This window comes from Rhamphochromis sp. 'chilingali' (assembly GCF_963969265.1).
Source record: "Rhamphochromis sp. 'chilingali' genome assembly, chromosome: 16".
NCBI lineage: Eukaryota > Metazoa > Chordata > Actinopteri > Cichliformes > Cichlidae > Rhamphochromis > Rhamphochromis sp. 'chilingali'.
In genome coordinates, this window is record NC_137943.1 from 26,286,995 (window position 1) to 26,307,539 (window position 20,545).

The 20,545-nt window shown below is 38.7% G+C and overlaps 1 protein-coding gene across 3 annotated transcripts in view; it reads right to left on the bottom strand.

The window, feature by feature from the left end:
- Positions 1–2,591: 2,591 nt before the first annotated feature.
- Positions 2,592–20,545, bottom strand: part of LOC308383828 (guanine nucleotide-binding protein G(olf) subunit alpha) — a 55,958-nt gene continuing 38,004 nt past the window's right edge. For all 3 annotated transcript variants that reach the window (XM_080861979.1, XM_080861980.1, XM_080861981.1), the window contains 7 exons: positions 10,305–10,359; positions 10,096–10,169; positions 7,953–8,011; positions 7,337–7,457; positions 6,932–7,062; positions 6,748–6,815; positions 2,592–5,024 (listed from right to left, as the gene is read on the bottom strand). In XM_080861979.1, the coding sequence (XP_080718105.1) occupies positions 4,878–5,024; positions 6,748–6,815; positions 6,932–7,062; positions 7,337–7,457; positions 7,953–8,011; positions 10,096–10,169; positions 10,305–10,359 (655 nt within the window). In that variant the 3' untranslated portion in view covers positions 2,592–4,877. The remainder of the gene's footprint in view (positions 5,025–6,747; positions 6,816–6,931; positions 7,063–7,336; positions 7,458–7,952; positions 8,012–10,095; positions 10,170–10,304; positions 10,360–20,545) is intronic.

Consider the following 20,545-nt stretch of genomic DNA (forward strand, 5'->3'; position numbering starts at 1 on the left):
GCCTGTTTCACAGTTTTCTGGTGGACGAGGGAGGATGTTATCACACGCGACAGACGAAATCCTTAATATATAGGTACAAATATTTTATGTTTGCAGATTCATGTGAAATAAAATATAAGAAAATCGGTTCAAAATTTGTTTTCATTTGGGGTTTTTTGCATTTGGTTTGCTTGGTTGTTTTTTATTTTAGTCATTTTATAACTAAGAAAACAGCTTTTAGCAACAGTATAACAAAGTACCTTCATTTTTTACTTTAATAATGTGCAGGATTAATCCACTATGTTTATTTTATATTAAATTATTCACTATTTATTGATTGATTGGATTATAAATTCTATAGAACAGACCTTAACTCTGACCCAGTTTCATCTTTTTAGCTGTGGTTAAAAAGATGGTTTTGACTCTAGAATACTTTGGTATACAGACTTGGTCAGCCTAATGACTGCTGGTGCCCGGGTCCCGTAGCTTCAAAACAAGCCTGAAATCATCATCATGATGCTTTTCATTACACTTGAATGAGATCTTTGTACTACTATGCTGTGCTTTATTTCTGCCAGACGTGGCGCTGTACTTTATGGCCAAATGTCCACTTTGATTTCATCTGTTGACAGGACATTGTTCTAGAAATCCTGTGGTTTGGTCAGATGCACATTTGCAAACCTCAGCCATGCTGCCAGGCTTTCTCCTGGCATCCTCTCCAAACGAGCCATACTCTAATTGTACTGTCATGAACTTTAACATTTAACTTGCTAAATGATGCCTGTAGAGTCTGAGAGTCATTGCACCGTCTGAGGTTGGGGTGAGTTTGCTGGAATGTCCACTCCTAGGAAGATTGAGAGCTGTTATACGTTTTCCACTTGTGTATAAGCTTACTGACTGATCAAATTGTTTTTAAATGGTTGTGTGACTGTGTAGGCTCTCAGTCATGGATATGATAGTCTTGAGAGCTTGGAAAGAAGTCACCTGGACTTCTTTAATTTGTGAAGAAGTTTTGCCTCACCTGGTATTTAACACCTTGGTGGGGTCTGCTCCTTTGTTTAAGTCATGCTGAAGGTCGTTGGCCCACTATTAATCATGTGACTCCCCCACGAGCCAAGGTGTGAAAAAAGGCATGGGTAATTACCATTACCGGGCCAAAGCTGTGAAACCTAACTGCCCCAGCCCACCTATAGCTATAGGGCTTTGGAGTCAGCTGAGGAATTGTTGTAGTTTTTTTATGAATTTGTTAATTAGCATAAAAGAAGGAATGTCTGGTTTATTAGTAACTTTAAAACTTAAGTACAGAAAACTTTATATTTACCATCTTCTTATCTCTTACTTACAGTTTGGCAACTAATGTCACGGATTTAAATCAGTATTTAAAATTTCAATCATCTCTTCTCTCAACACTTTGTTCTTATCTCATAGTAAGTGGATCGAGTTTTTATCATCAATCATTTCAGGTTTTGAATGTGTGATTTCAGTTTTATGGTAACAATACATTTTTAAAAATGTCACATGAAAACTCAGAACTAGCACAATATTGTTGTCCAATTCTATGCATTCCTAGCACACACAGCCAGCCATTATTAACTTTATTAGCTGAACCTGCCTTCTGTGAAGTTTAATCAACCAGAACTGTAAAATCTGGTAAAACTGTTTATCATGATCATCTCAAAGTTAAAAACAAAAAGATACCGAAAGTACCCAGCTTCACTCTCCTCACAATAGTTTCAAATATTAGTAACAAAACAGCAAAAATAACAAATATAGTAATTAAATAACCCTTACATGCCTTTAGATGCATGAAAGAAATATGAAAAATGTAGGTATTAACAAATCCATAACAATTGGCATAAATCGATATTTAGGTTAATTTGCTTTTGTATTTATACTTTGAAACGCATGAACAATACAGAAGAAAATACAGAAGTAAACAGATTTCAAAACTAATAACTAATGCGAGAAAGTAAAATATTGTTAAGGCGATGTAATTGTAAAAAACTAACAGAACCACATGAAAACACAATTATGCATAACTTATAACTATTATTTCTGATGCATTAATTTGCATATTTATCAATTCATTAATTATTGTCTAAGGAATTAAAATTAACATGGCCAAAATGCATCAAATATAAATTAATTTGTAGAATGTGACGAGTAATATTTCTGCTTTATTTGCTTTTGTATTACAAATAATAACCTATAGAAAAACTATTTGTGGGTGAGGAAAATGAGAAATTATATTAAAAGTAATAAATTGGGTATAAAGTCAAAATTCAATGGGAAATTAGATAAAGTGGAAAAGTGACACACGTGTAAACATTTAAAGAATCAAATTAAAACTTACTTGATGCAGTATTAAATACTGACCATCACCATTTATACCATTTTAATGTTAGAGATTTATACCAAGTATTAAGTATTTATTAGTTTCACATTTTATAAATGCTCGCCCAATATTTGGTGCATTTAATGGCATATTGATTTACTTATCTAATCATTTTTTGTTTTTGTTTGTTTTGGTCGTTTCGGTCTCCCACATTTTTATTTTTTTTTTTTTTGAATGAATGAATAAAGAAAATCCGGACACAACTGGACACCAAGATGGAAATAAAGCAAAGTCCTCTAATGTGCCTCTTTATTTAAAGAAAATAAAAATGTCATTTAATCATCCTCCCAGGCCAAACAAGGTTTTTGCACCTCCAGTCAGTTCACTCTCTGTTGGGGATAGACGTGTACTGTAGCAGAAGAAAAGGCTGATGCTGTTTGTACAAGGAGAAGAGCTCGTCTTGTTGGGTGCTGCTCACACATTCATAGTGCCTGTGCCATCGGGTATGGCTCCAAAGGACCAAAGAATTACTAATATTGCACACTCTCATTTATTCATCTCCATTCTAAACATGCTTTCCTATGTGTGTATGTATACATATTTACCGTATACATACATAGGTATGTACACCTAGGCACACACATAATTAAACATGTATAATTGTACATATATATTTATATAGACCTATAAATTTACATGTACATACATTTATAAAATTTTATACACACATACACACTTGCTCTCCAACACACACACACACACACACTCACACAATGCATCTGTGAGTCTATGTTTGTTTTATGTACACATGCGCACAGGCACGCACATCAGTACGGATCGCTCACACATACGCGCGCGTACGCACACGCACTTCATATCGAAAAAACGTTGGTTCCTATTAAAACAACACCAGGTTGCAATTTGGACACTTTCAATGGAATTCAAATGTTTGTTTAAAGCTGTGAAATTCAAAAAATATATATAATAAAAGGAGGGAAAACAAAACGAAAAAAATAAAAGAACGAAAAAAAAAAAAGGCATGGCGCTGCAACATCTGGTCTTCACTGCAGGTAAGTGGTTAATTTGCATAATGTATACAGGTTTTTAGGATTTTTCCCCTATTTTTTTATTTCTTACTAAACAGCATTTCCTTTTTTTTTCTTTTTTTTTTTATAAACCAGAAAAAACTAAACTCTACAGAGAAAGTCCCCTACCTGCAGTCTTTCGCTGCCGATAGAGTTTGACATCAAGCTGTACAGCGCAGTTGAAAACATACTTACATCTGAGCTCATTTACAGGTACAGCCATAATCAAGGCACAAAGATCTACAAGTAGATTTGTTTTTCTTTCAATTAAGTTGTACAAAATAATATTACATTTTACAGTCTGTACAGGATAATTCAACCTTGCACAGTGTACAAGTTAACAAAAAACCCCCCAAAAAACCAAAAACAAAACAATACATTTTTTTTTCTCTCCCGTCCCACCCACCCTCCTCCCCATCAGTATCTCTAAGCTAAAAGGATGGTTTGTGTGGAAAAAGGAGGCAGGTCCGAGTCCGTGGAGGCAACAGGGCTAAGGTGCAGAGAGCTCAGTCCCTTTTCCTTCATTAAAAGCCGTCTTCTAGTCGCCGTAATTTCTGCCCCCCTCCCATCTTTAATCTCTCGCTCCACACGTCTTCTCGGCTGCTCGGTCCGCCCTGCAGCTCGGCAAGCAGGGCGACAGGATAATAAATATTGTGATGCTACATTGTGTGTATGCTTCCTCTGGAAAAAAAAACAAAAACAAAAAAACACCGACAACAACAAAAAAAACAAAAGTTATTAAGGAACCTGATGCAAAGTGCATTTATCTCTTCATCCATTCGGTTCCCTCTCCGTCCAGCCGTCTTCAACGCGGGGAGAAGAAGGCGGTCAGAGAGGCTGAGGGCGGGGTGACAGGCCAAAAAAAAAAAAAAAATTATTACAAGAGGTGGTGAGGGGTCATGGCGGTTAAACACACACTCGTTCACATGGCATTCCTCCCTCTCTTCATTACACACACATACTGCCTCTGCACTGAGGTCCTCCAGGTGTGTTTTATGTGTCCTCGCCCACCAGTCCAAGTCCAAAGACAAAGCCCAAAAAAAGTGGACACAAAGGGGCAAAAAATAAAATAAAAGGAGGTAGCCCAAGGCTTAGTGGAATGACAAAAATCAAGGCATTCAAAAAGGAAGGATTAAAAGAAGAAGAAGAAGGAAAAAAAAAAAAAAGAAGCGGCACACATCAACTTTGTTCCCCAGCTTTCCTTTTACATCTGTGAAATGGGGACGAAATCTCGGAGAGAGAAAACAAAAAGTAGTACAAAAAGCTAAGAAGTTAAAAAGAGGAAGAGGATTTGACACACTTCAGTAGTACTTCGTAGTCCTCGACAGGAGGGGCGGTCGGGGTGGGTTTCTTCTGGGGATGTGGGGTGAAGAGTCAGGGAGGAGCAGGAGGAAAGGTTCGTCAAGGTTGCAGAATGGTGGAGGAAAAAAAAAAAAAAAAAAAAAAAAACACAGAAGGCTGACGGAGTCTGTCTCCCATCACAAGAGTTCGTACTGCCGCAGGTGCATTCTCTGGATGATGTCCCGGCAGTCGTTGAACACCCGCCGGATATTCTCTGTGTCAACGGCACAGGTGAAGTGTGGGTAGCAGTAGTGTCTGCCGTCGCCGCTCGCAGTGCTGATCCGCTGAGGAGGAGGACACAGACATGACACGTCACATCCTCCACGCCACGAGCACACGTTTAGCCTCCCTGATGTTCCCTCAGTTTCTCAGATCTGCTGCTCTCGTTTCTTCCCTTCATTATTTGATTTTTCTTTACAGCTAAAAGTTCTTACAGCACCATCCCCACCTAAAAATCACACTACTTCCTGCCTCTGCAGCTTAAACTGTGACTCATCTGAGCACTTCACTGTCATTTTACTCAAAATATCTGGATCACATCTGTTCTGAACACCACTGGGTTTGACTGACTTTAGCAGGCCTTTAACCATTCTTAATTTCACACATCAGTTTTCTTTTTGTTTGTAAATGTGATGATAAATAGTTTTATTTCATCTTTGAATAAAGCACACGCCTTACTATATATTATTTAAATTATTCAATTCAGCTGAAGCATTTAGCTTTTCCTGCTTCTTACCTTGAATATTGCTCAGCATATTTAAGATTAATGTGCTAATGCCAATGCTATTCTAAGTTTTCTGTGCACTTTCAGTACTTTGACACATAAAGGCCTCTCAACTTCTTATTTTTAGCGCCCTCTATGGGTTAGATATCACATCACAGGCATGAATAGATTGCCACAGTTTAATTCTGACTGATGTGTGTATCAGACGCTGATGAAAACACTCTGGGGGCAGGGGGTTCCCCTAACAATTCACACTTAAAATATTATTCTACCTGACGACAAAGTGGCTCAGTAGTTATGTGCAGTTACACTGTGCCGCGCTTGTTTCGTCTTCATTTTTGTAAAAAGTTTGCATCTGTAAAAATGACATCTTTCACCAATGTGCACCAAAACATAGTTGTGACACGAGGAAGTCTGTAATTTGCATACTTCTTCATAAAAGTGCACTACATTTGGAGTACGTGATTCCCGTCACACATATTCCCAGGTATCTGTCCCAGGTAACAGGAATACTATCATAACGCATTTATTTCTGGGAAATTCACAGCTTTCAAGCTCGCTGTCATTACTAGAAACTGAGGCAAGTAATTTTAGAGCAATCAGTCCCTAAATACAGCTTACATGACCATAAGTGTGTCTAGCGTGTTAAACACTGGCCAGATAACCACACTAGACCCATATTTGTTCTACCCACTAAATAAGAACAACATTGGTCACTATTAAACTGAAACGCTGGAGTCACTATTTTGATATGAAAGAAATAAATTCAGCCACAGAACAGCTCACATTCAAACACCAAGAACAGATGTAACCCCTTCACTTCCTCAACTAAATGCTTCAAGTTATTGCTGCAGCATTAAGTCCTACTAGTAAAGTTATAATCTGTTTAATAATGTTATCTGTGTCTTAAAGATTATTTGTGACTACAGAGTGTATACAAAAAAGGCCATGCAAAAACAGCTTCGTTACAGCCATTTATAGTAAAAACAAATGCAACCGAATTTAATTTTTAACCTTACAGAAGGTGTTTCGCGATCAGCGGCAGGACTCGTAGCAGCAGTAGTACCTGCTGAAATCAGCATTGCGCATCTGCGGACAACTTGTCCCCACAAGGAGGTCGGACCACCAGAAAAGGTTCATCAGGTTCAAAGCAACATAACAGGCCCAGCTGGGATTACAGGTACGTGTGTAAAATACTAAGTTATGAATTAACAGGACAAGTGTATTCGTGGCTGGACACTGATTGACTTCAGCTCACTTCAGACATACGCTGATACACTTACAAGAAACTCGTCTCGGATGAAGAACTTGGCTCTCGTCACTCTCGGGTCTTCACCGGGTTCAGGAGTTGCTAAAAAAAAAAAAAGAAAAAAAAAAAAAGAAATTTAACGTTAATACAGACGATACAAGGAATTCAAAAGTCTGTCTGGACATAGACGAGCCAGGTGCACTAGGAAAGGAACAAACCTTCATTTGGTATGGTGTAGCGAGCATATTCAGGGAAGTAGTCTTCAATTTTGGATTTTCCAGCTAGTACTTTCTCAGCCAGCATGTCCTGCTTGTTCAGGAATAATATGACGGATATAGTGCGTAACCATCTGAAAACAAACAAACAAAAGAAAAAAAAACACCATTAAAGAAACTGCACAAGCTTCACCCTTCAGTCGTGGAAATTTTGGGATTTTCAAAGATAAAGCTGACAGTCATTTACACACATCACGATAAAGGTGAGACAGAAGCAGGTTTTATTTACTTATATTTACTACTTTTTAAGCCTTATGTGGGCCTTCTCTCTCATTGCGAAAGGAAAGTGAGCATTTTCTAACATTGAGTTAAAAAAACAAAAAAACCCCACAACAAATAGGGACTCACCTGTTGTTCCAAATACTGCGGAAGAGGTCCAGAGCTTCCCGTAGCCTGTTGGTGTTATTGTCTTCCCTTATTACCATGTTGTAGCTGCTGCTGGCCACCACAAAGATGATCGCAGTGACGTCTGGAAGAAAACATGAGATAGATTTTGACGTCACTGGTCTTAAGGAGTATATTCAAGTCGTGTCAAATCACCTTTATTTATATGGCATTCAAAACTACGGGAGTGGACACAAAGTGCTTTCCAGTTAAGGGAAATGTATTAACATTCAAGGTTTAAAAAACACACAATAGCGCAGTGAGAAGGAAAGCAAAATTTATAGTAATATGCAAACCAAAACCAGGAGAAAATTTAAAAATAGAAACAACTGACTAAAAGAGCACTTTGTGTCAAGGAAAACAAAAAACGAGACAGCTCAGATTTGACTATAAACAAGTCAAAAGACTAGGCTCTTCAATACCAGTTTAAGATTTGGACTGGTCCTTGTGCAACTGACGGGATGCTGGAGCTGAGAGAAAATGCCTTAAGACGGGCAGGATGTAATGGGAGGAGAATGAGCTGCAGGTCGAGGATGTACAGTGTGGCTATTTGAAGGAAAACAAGGAGGAAAAGTCTCACCGTTAAAGCACTGAATCCATTTTCTCCTTTCATCTCTCTGGCCCCCAACATCAAACATGCTGTGGAAGAGACAGTAATGGGTCAGATACTCGCTGCTGCCCTCTTCTGATCAAAGAGCTCATATCACTCAGGACTGGGGGGCATCAGGTACATACTGTACGGCACTGACACACCAGTTTTGTTTCACAGATTGTCCTGATAAAGACTCAAAATAAAATTAAAAATCTTCACAAAAGACGTGTTTCTGTCTCGTATTACATGTGCTTCTGGTTTGCAAAAAGAGATCCTTGACACTTACGGAACGGCTGTGGACGCATAAATAATCCATTAATTAATAAATGTTACGAAGGGCGAAATTATTTGTAATGTCTGTGTGTCCCTGGCTGGATGTTTGGGAGTCATCAAAGCCGAATAATGACAAACGCACACCCAAAGGGAAGTCATGACCCAGACCTTTTTTTAACCAGTCGTTTAGGATGATATAATGTGATACAAAGGCCCATTTCAGATGGTAGAATAAGACTGTTGTGTCTGCGACTGCGGAAATGGGTCACCTCATCTGACATCATCAAAGCTGTTACAAAACATTTACTCTAACCTTTATTGGCTGATCTAATAACTGTAACCAACAGTAAATAACTTGCAACAGGCTCAGAAATCACACTGGTCGACCACAGGGGAATCATTTTGCATTTTAGTCACCTCTATGACGTGCATTTCTACCTCATCTTCCAGCTGCTGAGCAGGTTGTGGGCTCAGGGTTTTGTTCAAAGGAACAAACTTATGACATTTGAGGCTCTTAACACGAGGCCAGAGTAAATATAGCAATAACACCCAAGAGGGCAGTGATCCAACAAGGAGGCACAGTCCAATGTTTTTTAAAAAAAGAAAATTACTGGAAATCCGGAAAACACCTCATTTTCACAATTCTGTGAAGTTCGGAAAAGTTGCTGCATAAAAGGCAATATTAGATAAACCAATTTTAGAAGGAATACGGGGCTCGTGATTATTTTGTTCATAGGGGTATAAATAATGGAATGAGCTGGAAACACAATGATAATACTGATCCTTCCCATAAGTACTTTATAATGGCGTCTCATCAAAAACCAACAAACAACAAACAAAGAGGAATGTGGCAATGAAAACTGAGACCTTCTGGTATTTATATGTACACGTCAGGGTTGCCAGATCTGTGTTACAAAACCAGACCAATATCCAGAGCCGGCAGAACACATTTTCAGTAGCGCACTTTAATTCCTCTGATTACAGCTGCCATAATCTATGATAATATAGCATCATCTACTAGTAGATTTATATTTTATAATAATAATTCAAATCTGAAAATAATTAGTGTAAATCGTTTGTCCCTTTGTAGGCTTGGCCCAGTAGAGGGGTGTGGTTGCTGTCGACACTCAAAGTTAAAGTTAGCTGAGCTATGTGTGCATCAGTGTGTAATCCCCCCCCCCCCCCCCCCCACCCCACCCCAAAAAACAGCTTTCCTTCACATTTAAACCAACTAATGTGAAAATACTGCTGGCAACTGCTGATCAACTTCCCAGCCTACTTTTTAACGGGCCATCAGATGGTTATGGTTATGTTGAATCCTGGTGTGCTGTTCAGTTAGTTCGGTAGGATGTGGCTATAGTTTCTTAGCTGATGAAACATTTCTGGAAGACCGTACTGTTTACACAACTAGTTCGGGCATGCTTCATGTTTTTCTGCCTAAAAATCTGACTTTTTTCTTCTTATATACAAAACATTTTGCCCCACCCAAAAAAGTTTGGCTCTTCACCCAAAGGAAAACTTAAATAAATAAATAAAACCTTTCCTTTTTCCATTGACTCACAGATAAAATACATTTTGTTTATCAAATAGACAAATATCTAGAAACACAGATTTTTGGATCAGCTTTGTGCAGTCAACCCCAAAGGTCCCATTTTAACCCTGTTCCCAACTATTTTATTTAATTTCCATGTCAAATTGGCCTTTTTTTTTTTTCTTTTTTTTTTTCAAAGTAGCCTTATTACCTCCTGGCTACACAAGCTGCTAACAGGGTTTACAAAAGTTGGCAAACAATAAATGGGGACAAACATGTCTTCAATGTGTGTGTTTATGTCCTTGTTAAAGTTAAGCAGAGACTTACTGAAAGTTCACTTTATCTACTTGGAACCTCGTCTCGAAAATCCCTGAAGTTAACACTCGGCAGCGTAGCAGGTCCTACACGTAGTGAACACAAAGAAACAAAACATGCAGTTCAGGGAAAGGAGGGGGAAAAAAGAAAGAAAAACAGCAGGCAGGGTTTTGCTGGTGATTTATACATTTAATACAGAGTACACTGGCAGGAGAACTGACCTGGTCTGTTGGCGTGTAGTCACTCTGTCTTACAGAATCAATTCTGTCCAGGAAACTGCAAAGGAGGGAACAGAAGAGTAGTTAAAGTTTGTTTGTCTTCCAACCATTTTGTATGTGCTGCGGAAAGAGTCATCAACATAGAAAATGTAAAGTCACTAAACTGTAAAACTATAAAATAATTGACCATTGTTTTCATAAATACGTCGTCTTCACTGAACTAACCCAAAAATATAACTCCAGATCTGATCAGCTGGAAACTACAAATGGCACATAATGCATTTTGCTATATCTGTGCAGTACATTAAAATATTTACATACTACACTGAATGCTGCAGGAAACGGCTGCCATGTCTGACTCCTGTTTTAGGCCTGCTAGGCCGGTGTTAAGGCAGCTGTATGCCACAAGAGGGCAGGCCTGCTCAGTCTGGGCTATTTTGGTCTGTCTCTAGCCAGAGTGATTACATAAGGCGGTTACTGTGGAGGTTAGACAGCTTGCTGTTGCCATCTCTTCACTACTGAGAGAGCATGTGCAGCGGTAGCAGCAGCAGCTGGGCCTCTCTGCAGCACAGCAGGCAGGATGAGGACACCGAGGCTGGGGACACATGGTCACGCAGGCCCCTGGATCATCTGGATCACATCATGAAAAGACTCCAGCAAGGCCGGTCCAAGGGCCATGATACATTTAAAATACACCACGGGTATTTGAAAAGACAAGGCGCAATGTTATTAAGAATAAGTCCACGAGCCAAATGTATAGATCAGCTGTTAATATTTCAACATTATTCTTTTTAACACGGATTCACTGATATCTAGCTTGCTGTTGTTAACAGCTTTACTATTAAGCAACACTGAATGACAGGGTAAGAAATTAACCAACAACAGGGCACAAAGCAAAAATGCTTTTTACAATACAAATGTGCTTACTGCACAAAATTCATGTTACTTGCAAAAAAAAAAAAAGCTATAAACTGCGCTCTCTCGCACACAGTTTATATGATTTAATGATTATTTACTTTCCTAAAGTAAAGTGACAACAATTTAAAAAGTTTTTCCCCCCCTTTTTTTTTCTTTGTGAAAAACAAAAACCAAAAAAAGCAAAACACTGAAGATGTGAAAAATTCAATTTCAATTTACTTTTATTTATGTAGCGCCAAATACAACAGTCGCCTAAAGGCACTTGTATGGTAATGTAAAGATCCAACAATATTAGAGAGGAAAAACACCAGCAATCAGATGACCCCCTGTGAGCACACTCTTGGAGACAGTGTAAAGGAAAAACTCTCTTGTAACAGGAAGAAACCTCCAGCAGAACCAGGTTCAGGGAGGGGCAGCAAACTATAATATTTCTATTATTATTTTGGAGGACTATGGGTTAAACAATTTAAACAACTGAAAATGTCACTTTCCCAAAAAGCATATACATTATCCCATCACCTGATTGATTACTCCATCAGGAAGAGAACATCTGAATCTCCATCACCCTGCTTTATTTCAAATTAAATCCAAAGTGCTCCAGGTCACAGCCATGCCATATGGCAGACACATTTTATAGAAAGAATGGTACAAAGTGTCTGTCAGAGCAGAGGGGATAAAAGTGTGTACATCTTACAAAGTTTCCTCATCTACATCTGAAGCTGGTGAGTGATTCTAGTAAGTAGGACACAGATGTGGACCAAACAGGCTCCCCCTCACATCCTTCATTTTCTACCCAAACGCTCGCCAGCTTCACATTATCACAAGACAGCCAACACGGCTGCGGTGCACAGGAAACCCAAAGCGTCAGAAGATCCGCGTTCAGGTTTAGAGTTTTTGTAGTCAGTTCATTTTCACTTCAGCCCTACAAGTAGCACACCTAACACACCCAATGAGAATTAAATAACCGAGAATGAATGCTCTATTATGAACCATTAGATAACAGAGACGCTGCTCATGTGCTCCGACAACAATGTTTTCATCACACCAACTGTTTCTGCCCACAAAAAAGGAGAAGTAAGGCTATTTTTGAAAGAGCACTCCACTTTCTCACAGTAAATACATATACATGAACAGTAAATACGCTTGCAGGATGATTACGTTTAACATATGCAGTACAGAGAAAAGGAAGGTCACATCTGAAATGAACTCTAGCAGTTCACTTGGAAACCAAATACGCCATCATTATTTAAAAAAAATAAAAATGCTGTCCAAAATCAGCCGGTTATACATCGCATTTGACGTCCAAAATACATGTATGTAATGTAATTTCTTTTTGTGCCGTTTTAATTATGCAATATTTAAGTAAGTAACAGATGAAGTGCTCAGGACACATTACCATAGCCTGAGTTGGGATTTAAAAATTGTCCTTTTATTATTTTACTACCCTTCCTCTCCATTGGATCAACACTCTAATCCAGCATGTAAAATTCCCACAATTCTTTAATGTCTTTGATTTACAACCTGACCTTTGAAGGTGAACCGTGAATACACGTTTTAGACATTCAATTCAGCCTGAAAATCATCTTTACAGACCTGACACATACACGAGAGACGTTTATGGACATGGTTTGCTTTGTAACGAAACGTCACAATCCATGTGGGATTTTCTATCTTACATCTTACATCTTGTATGGTTACGTGTCTCCCTGCATCTACCATCTCTTTGTCTATAATTCTATTATGTGTATAATGTTAGTGGTTTGAGTCCTGAATAAACAAAACTGGCCAGCGTTTCCCAGGAAAGGAAAAAAAAAAACAAGTAAACAATAAAATCCACATCATCTTGTGTTCAGTTTGAGGAGTTTGTGAAGACAAGTAAAACTAGTGTTTTTGTTTATTTTGTTATATGGTTTTAGCAGGAAGCTGAAAATAACCTAAGGTAAGAGTCTCTTTTGGTTATGATTATTTTTAGCAGCTCTTGCTGCCTTTAGCTTGTCCTATTTTTATTTTCCGCTTAGCTATATTATTTCTGTAGACTTCAACTCAGTAAAAGATGATAATTTTCCCCAAACCCATTTTCAAGTGGTTGTTAATGTTTCCCTTCCCCTGGGGAGCTGGGGTCGTAGCAATGAGAATTTAATTTTAAGTTATTTCTGACGAGTATAGAGGTCAATGATGCACATAGGCAATTACAGACAAATGGGCAGCAAAACACACACAAAAAACCCCCCAACCAGACTCTGTAAACAATGTGGGCTTCTGAAAATGTTTCATCAGGTAGGAAGCCAATTCAGCATGAACATTTCATGAGATCAGGTCTCAGACTCACACTTTTCTTAGTGGTTAGTCTGCTGCATTAATTGTTTCCTCTATGAAATGTCAGAATATGGTGATGAATCAAAGTCCTAGAACCTGAGATGATGTAACAAAGATTTGTGATAAAAAAATAAAAAAGAAATCTCAAAATATTCAAACTCAAATAGCTGATAAAAAGTATGAAGCTGACTTGCATCGAGGTTTTTTTGCTTTATTTTATAACTGTGATTAATGTTACAAGTTGTGAATTGTGAATTTAAAGGCTCTCGTCAATTCCTCTTCAATATTTCTTACATTTTAAGCTCCTTCAAAAGCATCATTCAAACATGCTTTATCATCTAAAACCAGAATACTCATGTTTTCCATAAGTCTGTCACCTTTTCGGTTGACGTGTCTGCGCGTGTTACACAATATATTATGCATTTAAGTACATATCACTTATCATTTATTCAATATTTTAAACAATTTCACCTGTCAACTATAAATTATCCAATTCACACATTCAGAAATACTCAATTACCAAAATAACGCCAGGTTAGTGATCAAGAAAATAATCAAGTTCACTTTGAGTACAATAACAGACAAAACATGATTTTAAATAAACACAAAGATGTGACGGATAAATAAAAATAAGCGCTGAGAGAGAGAAAACACGAATCTGTGGTTTAGAGCACAGCGTTTACTTTTTGTCCTGGCTCTGAAGTCATACAACATGAAGCACACCCATCATATTACACAATTAATTATATTATTTACCAATTAGCGCTTCTCTGGAGACGAGAAACACAACCAGTAAACCCCACTGCACTGCACCGTTATTTGAGACGGCGCAGTATATGTTAAAGTGTTCCTCCTTCACACACAGACACGCAAAAATACAGGCAAAGCCTTTTAAAATTCTCCAGCTTTTTTGCCCCATTGCTGCAACAATATGAGAGTATTTTTAGTCAGCCTTCCTTGCAGAAACCCAGCTAGGTTATAATTACTGAGTGCTTTGTGACTGCCATGTGACAGAAGTACTATTGGTAGAGCACTGGAGATCCAAATATAGTCTCTGTACCAGGCAAGAGGCTAGAAAAAGAAAAAGAAAGAGAAAAAACAAGAGTACTGGATCCAGGAAAAAAGGCCGAAAAAGATAACATTGATCATCAAGTGGCCGACCAGATAATGCCTTATCAAAAGGTTTCAGTGCAGTTTACAGTGACTACAGCTGTTCTGGTTGAGTGCTACAAATAGACGGGTTTAAGGTCCAGAGAAATCTGTGGTTTGTGCTCCGTTTCTTCAATTTCCTCCAAGAACTGCTCAACGCTGGCGTTGGAGATCTTTGTGTGATGTGGTCATTTTGTCATATTTGTGGCTTTGGAGGGATAGCAGGCCGCCATTTTGCCACTTTGTTTTTAGCATGTGTACAATATATACACAGAAAACTATGCTTGGCATTTATGAATTAGTTTTATGACTTTAAAATTTGTTCACAACCATCAAACCACATTAAATGAGATGTAATTTCTCATTTGTTTTTAGCCTGGCACAGTAGCGCTCTTATAAAGAAGGCTTTTTACTGTTTCATGACAGTTTGTTCTCTGTATATATATTTAAAGTTAAAAAGAAAAAATACCAACAATCTGCTCTAACAGTCCCCCTCTTATTCTTTTTGTGTTGAGCTGGTGCTGTGGGCCAGCCTGTGTGCTATGTATAAACTTTGTTGTGGGCAGAATCATATGGATTGACATAAGAAATATACTACACAGCAAGTTCAATATAGTCAGACCCCACCAATGAGAGGCATCGTAACAATTTTTAGCTTTCTTTACCGTTTTTGTTTACTTTCTAAAGCGAGGATGTAACAATTCCCAAAACTCTACTTAAACCACGGCACAAACAACATCATCACACGTCCCTGCTTGAGATGAGCTTTCACAGTGCTATCGTCAGGTTAAAAAAAAAAAAAAGCCCCTTTATGGCGCTAAATAGCTAAGCCGTTCATTTCACTTAGCAGTGCACCCCCTCTAGTTCTTCTATGCCATTTGTCTAGTCTTTCCATGAAACACATACACAAGCATTATTGCACATACGCAGGCTGAGCTTCACTCAAGCACTCCGATATGTTGAGGGACAGTTAATGCAAAGTGCCCCGGGCAACATGTTGCTGCCCAATGAGCAGAAAAGGGTGCAGGGGGAAGATTTTCATGGTGGGTATGTTTCCACCAAGAGCTCAGAGTCACTGGCCACCCAGCTCCACAGCACCTTCTTCAGGTACATGTTTGCCTTGCAACAGGCACAACAAGGAAACAACCAAAATAAACCAGATATCTGGAGGAGACGACCAAAATAGAACAGATCACTTTTAAATTTGTGCTAAAATCTAATTATGTGCATGAAAGAAAAAAAAAAAAAAAAAAAAAAGCACGTGTCCAAAGCAAAACAAAATTGAAGACATCAAAAGACAGGAATAAATACTGGAAAAAAAAAAAAAAAAAAATCCCCTCCAACACACTGGAAACCTTCATACCGACCCACAGCAACCCAGACTCATGTGCTCATTTGATAATTGGGTTGACTTTTTACAAATAGCGGACCATCTTTAATTAGCAGTTCAGAGGATCCGATCAATAGTTTCCATATTTTGAGCGCTCGGGCCAGTATAATGGACTCTCACTTTAGTCTCCAACTGGCTGGTGACAGCGCCTGAAAACACACTGCTGGACACAACAGACCCACTGCACTGTTTCTAACTGGTAACCCTCCATTTAAATGTTTTCTGTTTGAACTGTGCGTATTTTTATCTGTAATGTGCATTTAATTCAGTTTTGTATTGTGTACAAGTTGTATAGATCCAAGTCCCCAAATATTTTTCTGAATAAATGTGAAAGGCAGTTTTTCTTAAGCTGGGCTTAATTTAATCAAGCTTCAATACGTTTGTTGCTTAGAAAGTGGCTGAAAATAACAGAAGTCTGTGAATTTTACAGTTAAGAGAACACAAATTGAATTATATGCAGACTAGTTGTGGTCACCACATACAATTTAGTCTGTTTTGAGCAACAACAAAAAAAAAACAAAAAAACCCAAAAAAACCCCAAAAACAAACAAACAAACACATGCTTTCATACATTAAAACTAGGCAAAACTTGCCCCTTAACATGAGTAGTCAGCATCTTTTTTCATTGCATTGATTTCCAAGAGCATTATGGGTAATTAAGCCCTTTGAAAACAGCCATTTGCATGCAAAGTACAAACTGTCTTTGCATTTACTGCTTTAAAATCAAATATTCAAACCTCTTTTCACAGTTCAGTATTTCCCATTTTAACTGTGTTTAAATGAATTACCACTTTCTCTGAGGACTTTCCCACTTCTATTAACAACTGCGGCTATAAAATGTCAGAAGATGATTACAATTTCCAACAGCCAAAGATAACAAATTCAGGTGTCTACTTTTTCTCAAGCTAGCAGTGCTGGGGTTTTTCCTGCTTTGAGGAATTTTTGGTGTGCCCCCGAAAGGAAAGGAAAACTACCGGAATTTACTTTAGCATAATAGCCATGTTTATGAAATGGTTAGAAATAACAGGAAAATGCATAAACTTATGTCAAATAAGGCGACAGAGACTTTTTGCAAAAACATAATGCCATGAATTTACAAAAATTTCATAAAAACAAAAAGCAGCGTATTCTGTTATTGTTGCTGAAAACACTTTAGTAATGCAGATTTCTTTTTAAAAAATGACCAAAGAGTTGATTATATTTATATCAGCAGACTAATGTTTTCAGCTGTACTTGTACTCATTTCAAAAAGTCTAACCTAAACTAGTATCTACACACCAACTGTAAACTTAAAGAAGAACTTCCACTCAACACTTCATCTGTCTTCTCTTACAAAACACGCCCAGTATCCTAACAAAACTGGCAGCGCTGCACAGCTCGTCACATAACACGGCCTGTCCGATGTATTGAGCTGGTACAGCACGCAGGGCCACGTGCGGTGGGACACAGCGAAGGTGGAGCTGTGCAGGATCCCGGTCACCTGCTGGAAAGATCCAAGCCCGGGGGGTTCAGCTCATCCATCCAAACAGGAACACTGTGCAGTTTGGGAGATGGATCTGAAACTAGACAAATCCATCAACGGCTCAGTGGGTACTTCCTAAATATAGGAGCAAGAACGGAGACACTCCTGAAAGTCAAACCAAATCTTGTGTAAACAAAAGAGCCTGCTTTATCTCAAGGCCTCCATTTCGCCTTCCAGGCCGGCATCAAGTCATGGTTTTGAAAGGTGTTGTATAAAAATGTAAAATAGCCTGTAATGCCCTTTTGTCTCTGCTTAGTGTCTGTGTGGACCATTACATTACCTCTGTTTAAAATAGTCTCAGCCTCTGAATTGGAGCTACAGTGGGAACATTGGGAGTGAACTGTGTCCCATGTGGAGCTCCCAAATACAGTTCTCACTGTGCCATTGACTTATGGGTTTCTCTAAATAATATTGAAGCCCGACATCGATGCGCTGTCAGTAAGCTACTGAATGAGTCTGTGCCAGAAATAGAAAACCTAGTAAAAATAGTCTAAATCAACATTATCGAGCAGGTTTCAAATCTCTTGCCTGTAAACAACAGCAGCCTCTATGTCAAATTAGTTGTTCCGCTTGGAAGTAAACCAGTGACCCAGTGAAAATGAGCTTTTCCTCTTTTCCCCTAATCAAAAGTCAATAACCAATGACTAATATTAGACAGGGGCGTCTACAGTATCAGTGCAGATTGCATAAGCCTGAACTAAGCTCTACAGGCCTGAACAACCGGGTGATAGGAAATAATCCATAATGACGGAGGATGAAAGAAAACTCTGCACTAAACAGAGCTAATATTCTTTTTCCTTTCTTACTATTTAAAGATTAATTCAGCCTGAACTTCAGTGCGTATGATGTTTGTGTAGTTTGCAAACAGGCCTCCGGGTGGCATCCCTTCTCTCACGCTGCATGCAGCCTCTCTTCCACACTGACCCTGCCTGGTTTTAGCAGCTGGGTTCCCATGGCAACCCCAGACAGTCCATACCACTCCTCTCTCTCCCTCTCTTCCTAAGCCAGGCTGCACTTGTATCCTTCCATTCCCAGACGCGCTCATACATCAACACACAGCAGAACCGTGGCCTGCGCTGGCTTTCTATTACTGTATTTGTGTCACTGTATACTGCATCTGTATGTTTGGTGGGAGACCACCACGAGCTCACGGCTTAGATTATTTTCCAAATCCACCTTCTCATGCTCACGAGTAAAATACAACCACAAGTTCTGGATGAATGGTCAAATCTGCTTACAGAGTGAAGTGACCAGGAAGTATCTGCGTGGCAGCCTTAATAAGAGCTGGATCGAATTCTCTAGATACTCCGGGAAGGTCCTTCAATGCTTCATTTATTTCCCGCTTTAGGAGAGGATACACTGGAGCATCCTTTATGAAAGGAAAGAAGCTAATGCTATCCCATAATTCATAGCAACCCACTTCGCAACCGTCATTAGAAACAAACGATCAACATAGCTGACAAGAGACACAGATCATGTAAATGTTAACAGTGTGTTTTCCATTTCATGTCATAACCTGCTGATGTGTTTTGTGAATGATGGATATTATACTGCAGCAATAAAATGTGGTTATCAGGATTTTGCGCTGTGTGCAGGCCGTAGATTTACATTTTTAAAAAGTGGACAAAACAAAGTGGAAGGACTTTGAAACTTAAAATATTCACTTTTTGTAGTCCATCTTCAGAGGTACACCACCATACTGCAGAACCATGTCACTGGCATCAACCATCACATTATTAAAGAAGCTTTTTGAGTGCAGTTGGACTCCCTGCACACCGCAGCTCTCTCTTCCCATGTCCTTATTAATTCTTTCCTTGATCTCCTGACATTTTCTATCAAGGTCAAGATAAAAGTATTAAGTAACTTCTTGAACCATTCAACCAAAATCAACAGCCACAATTTAAGTGAATGGGAGCTACGTAAAATGTTGTGTGATGCATGCAAAGAACACACCAAGTCAGGCAGAACTTCAGAGACAAAGTGTTGGTTGTGGCAAAGTTTAAAATACAAAAACAAAAAAACAACAACAACAGGGCATTAAACCACAAGAATAACTGAAACAGGTGTGGCCCAGGTGACACACATCAAAATGAAAATGATGCTTTACAACCAAGTGGTAAATGCAAACCACTGGTGAAACCGAGGCAGCCTTGTTTAAGCTATACACAGGGATAAACACATCTCACACAATCAAAAATTCAAACCACCTTAAAACGCAGCAGTTTAGTCCAGCTATTGTTTTAGATTAAATCATTCACCTGAATGGTTAATAGTTTCTGCCTTTGCTAGTTGGCAGCTGAAATGCTAGCATGTAAAACAAGCTCATATTTCATTATTTCATTAGTACTCCCTCTGTCTCGCATAGAGAACCACAAAACCCAGCACAGTTCTGCAGTTTTTTATTATTACTATTGGTTTTTTTAAATCTAGTATGTCTCTGGACTGTGTCAGAGAAAAACTTCCATAAAACCCAACAGATGTGTGGACATCAACATGCAAGGTAAGAAAGTCTACTGCTGTCACCTGTGTGTGCCAAGCTTGCCACAATTAACCACACATTTCAGCAGCAATGAAAACGACTGAAGTGAATACTGAATAAAATGTGATTCAGCAGTCTCACACAACTCTCAAATATTGTGCGGACAAAGTTTAGCCTGCACTCAACTTTTATCTTTTTGTGGATTACTTTCTTAATTTTGGTTAATGTTCTTTGACTAGTAAATTAGTCACCAGGAACATCCCTCGTACAAATTAGTTCCCTCACATTCCTGTGATGCAAGCAGATCAGGGGAAATGGAAGAGACATGATTTGATGTGTTTGTGATTAGTGGGATGAGTGCATCGTGTCATTATTTTCCCAGTTAACAAGTGCAAAACAGGGTCAGAGGACTCAAACAGGTATCACAGATTATTGTAGTAGCGGGAAAAAAAAAACCTTACTCAATGTAC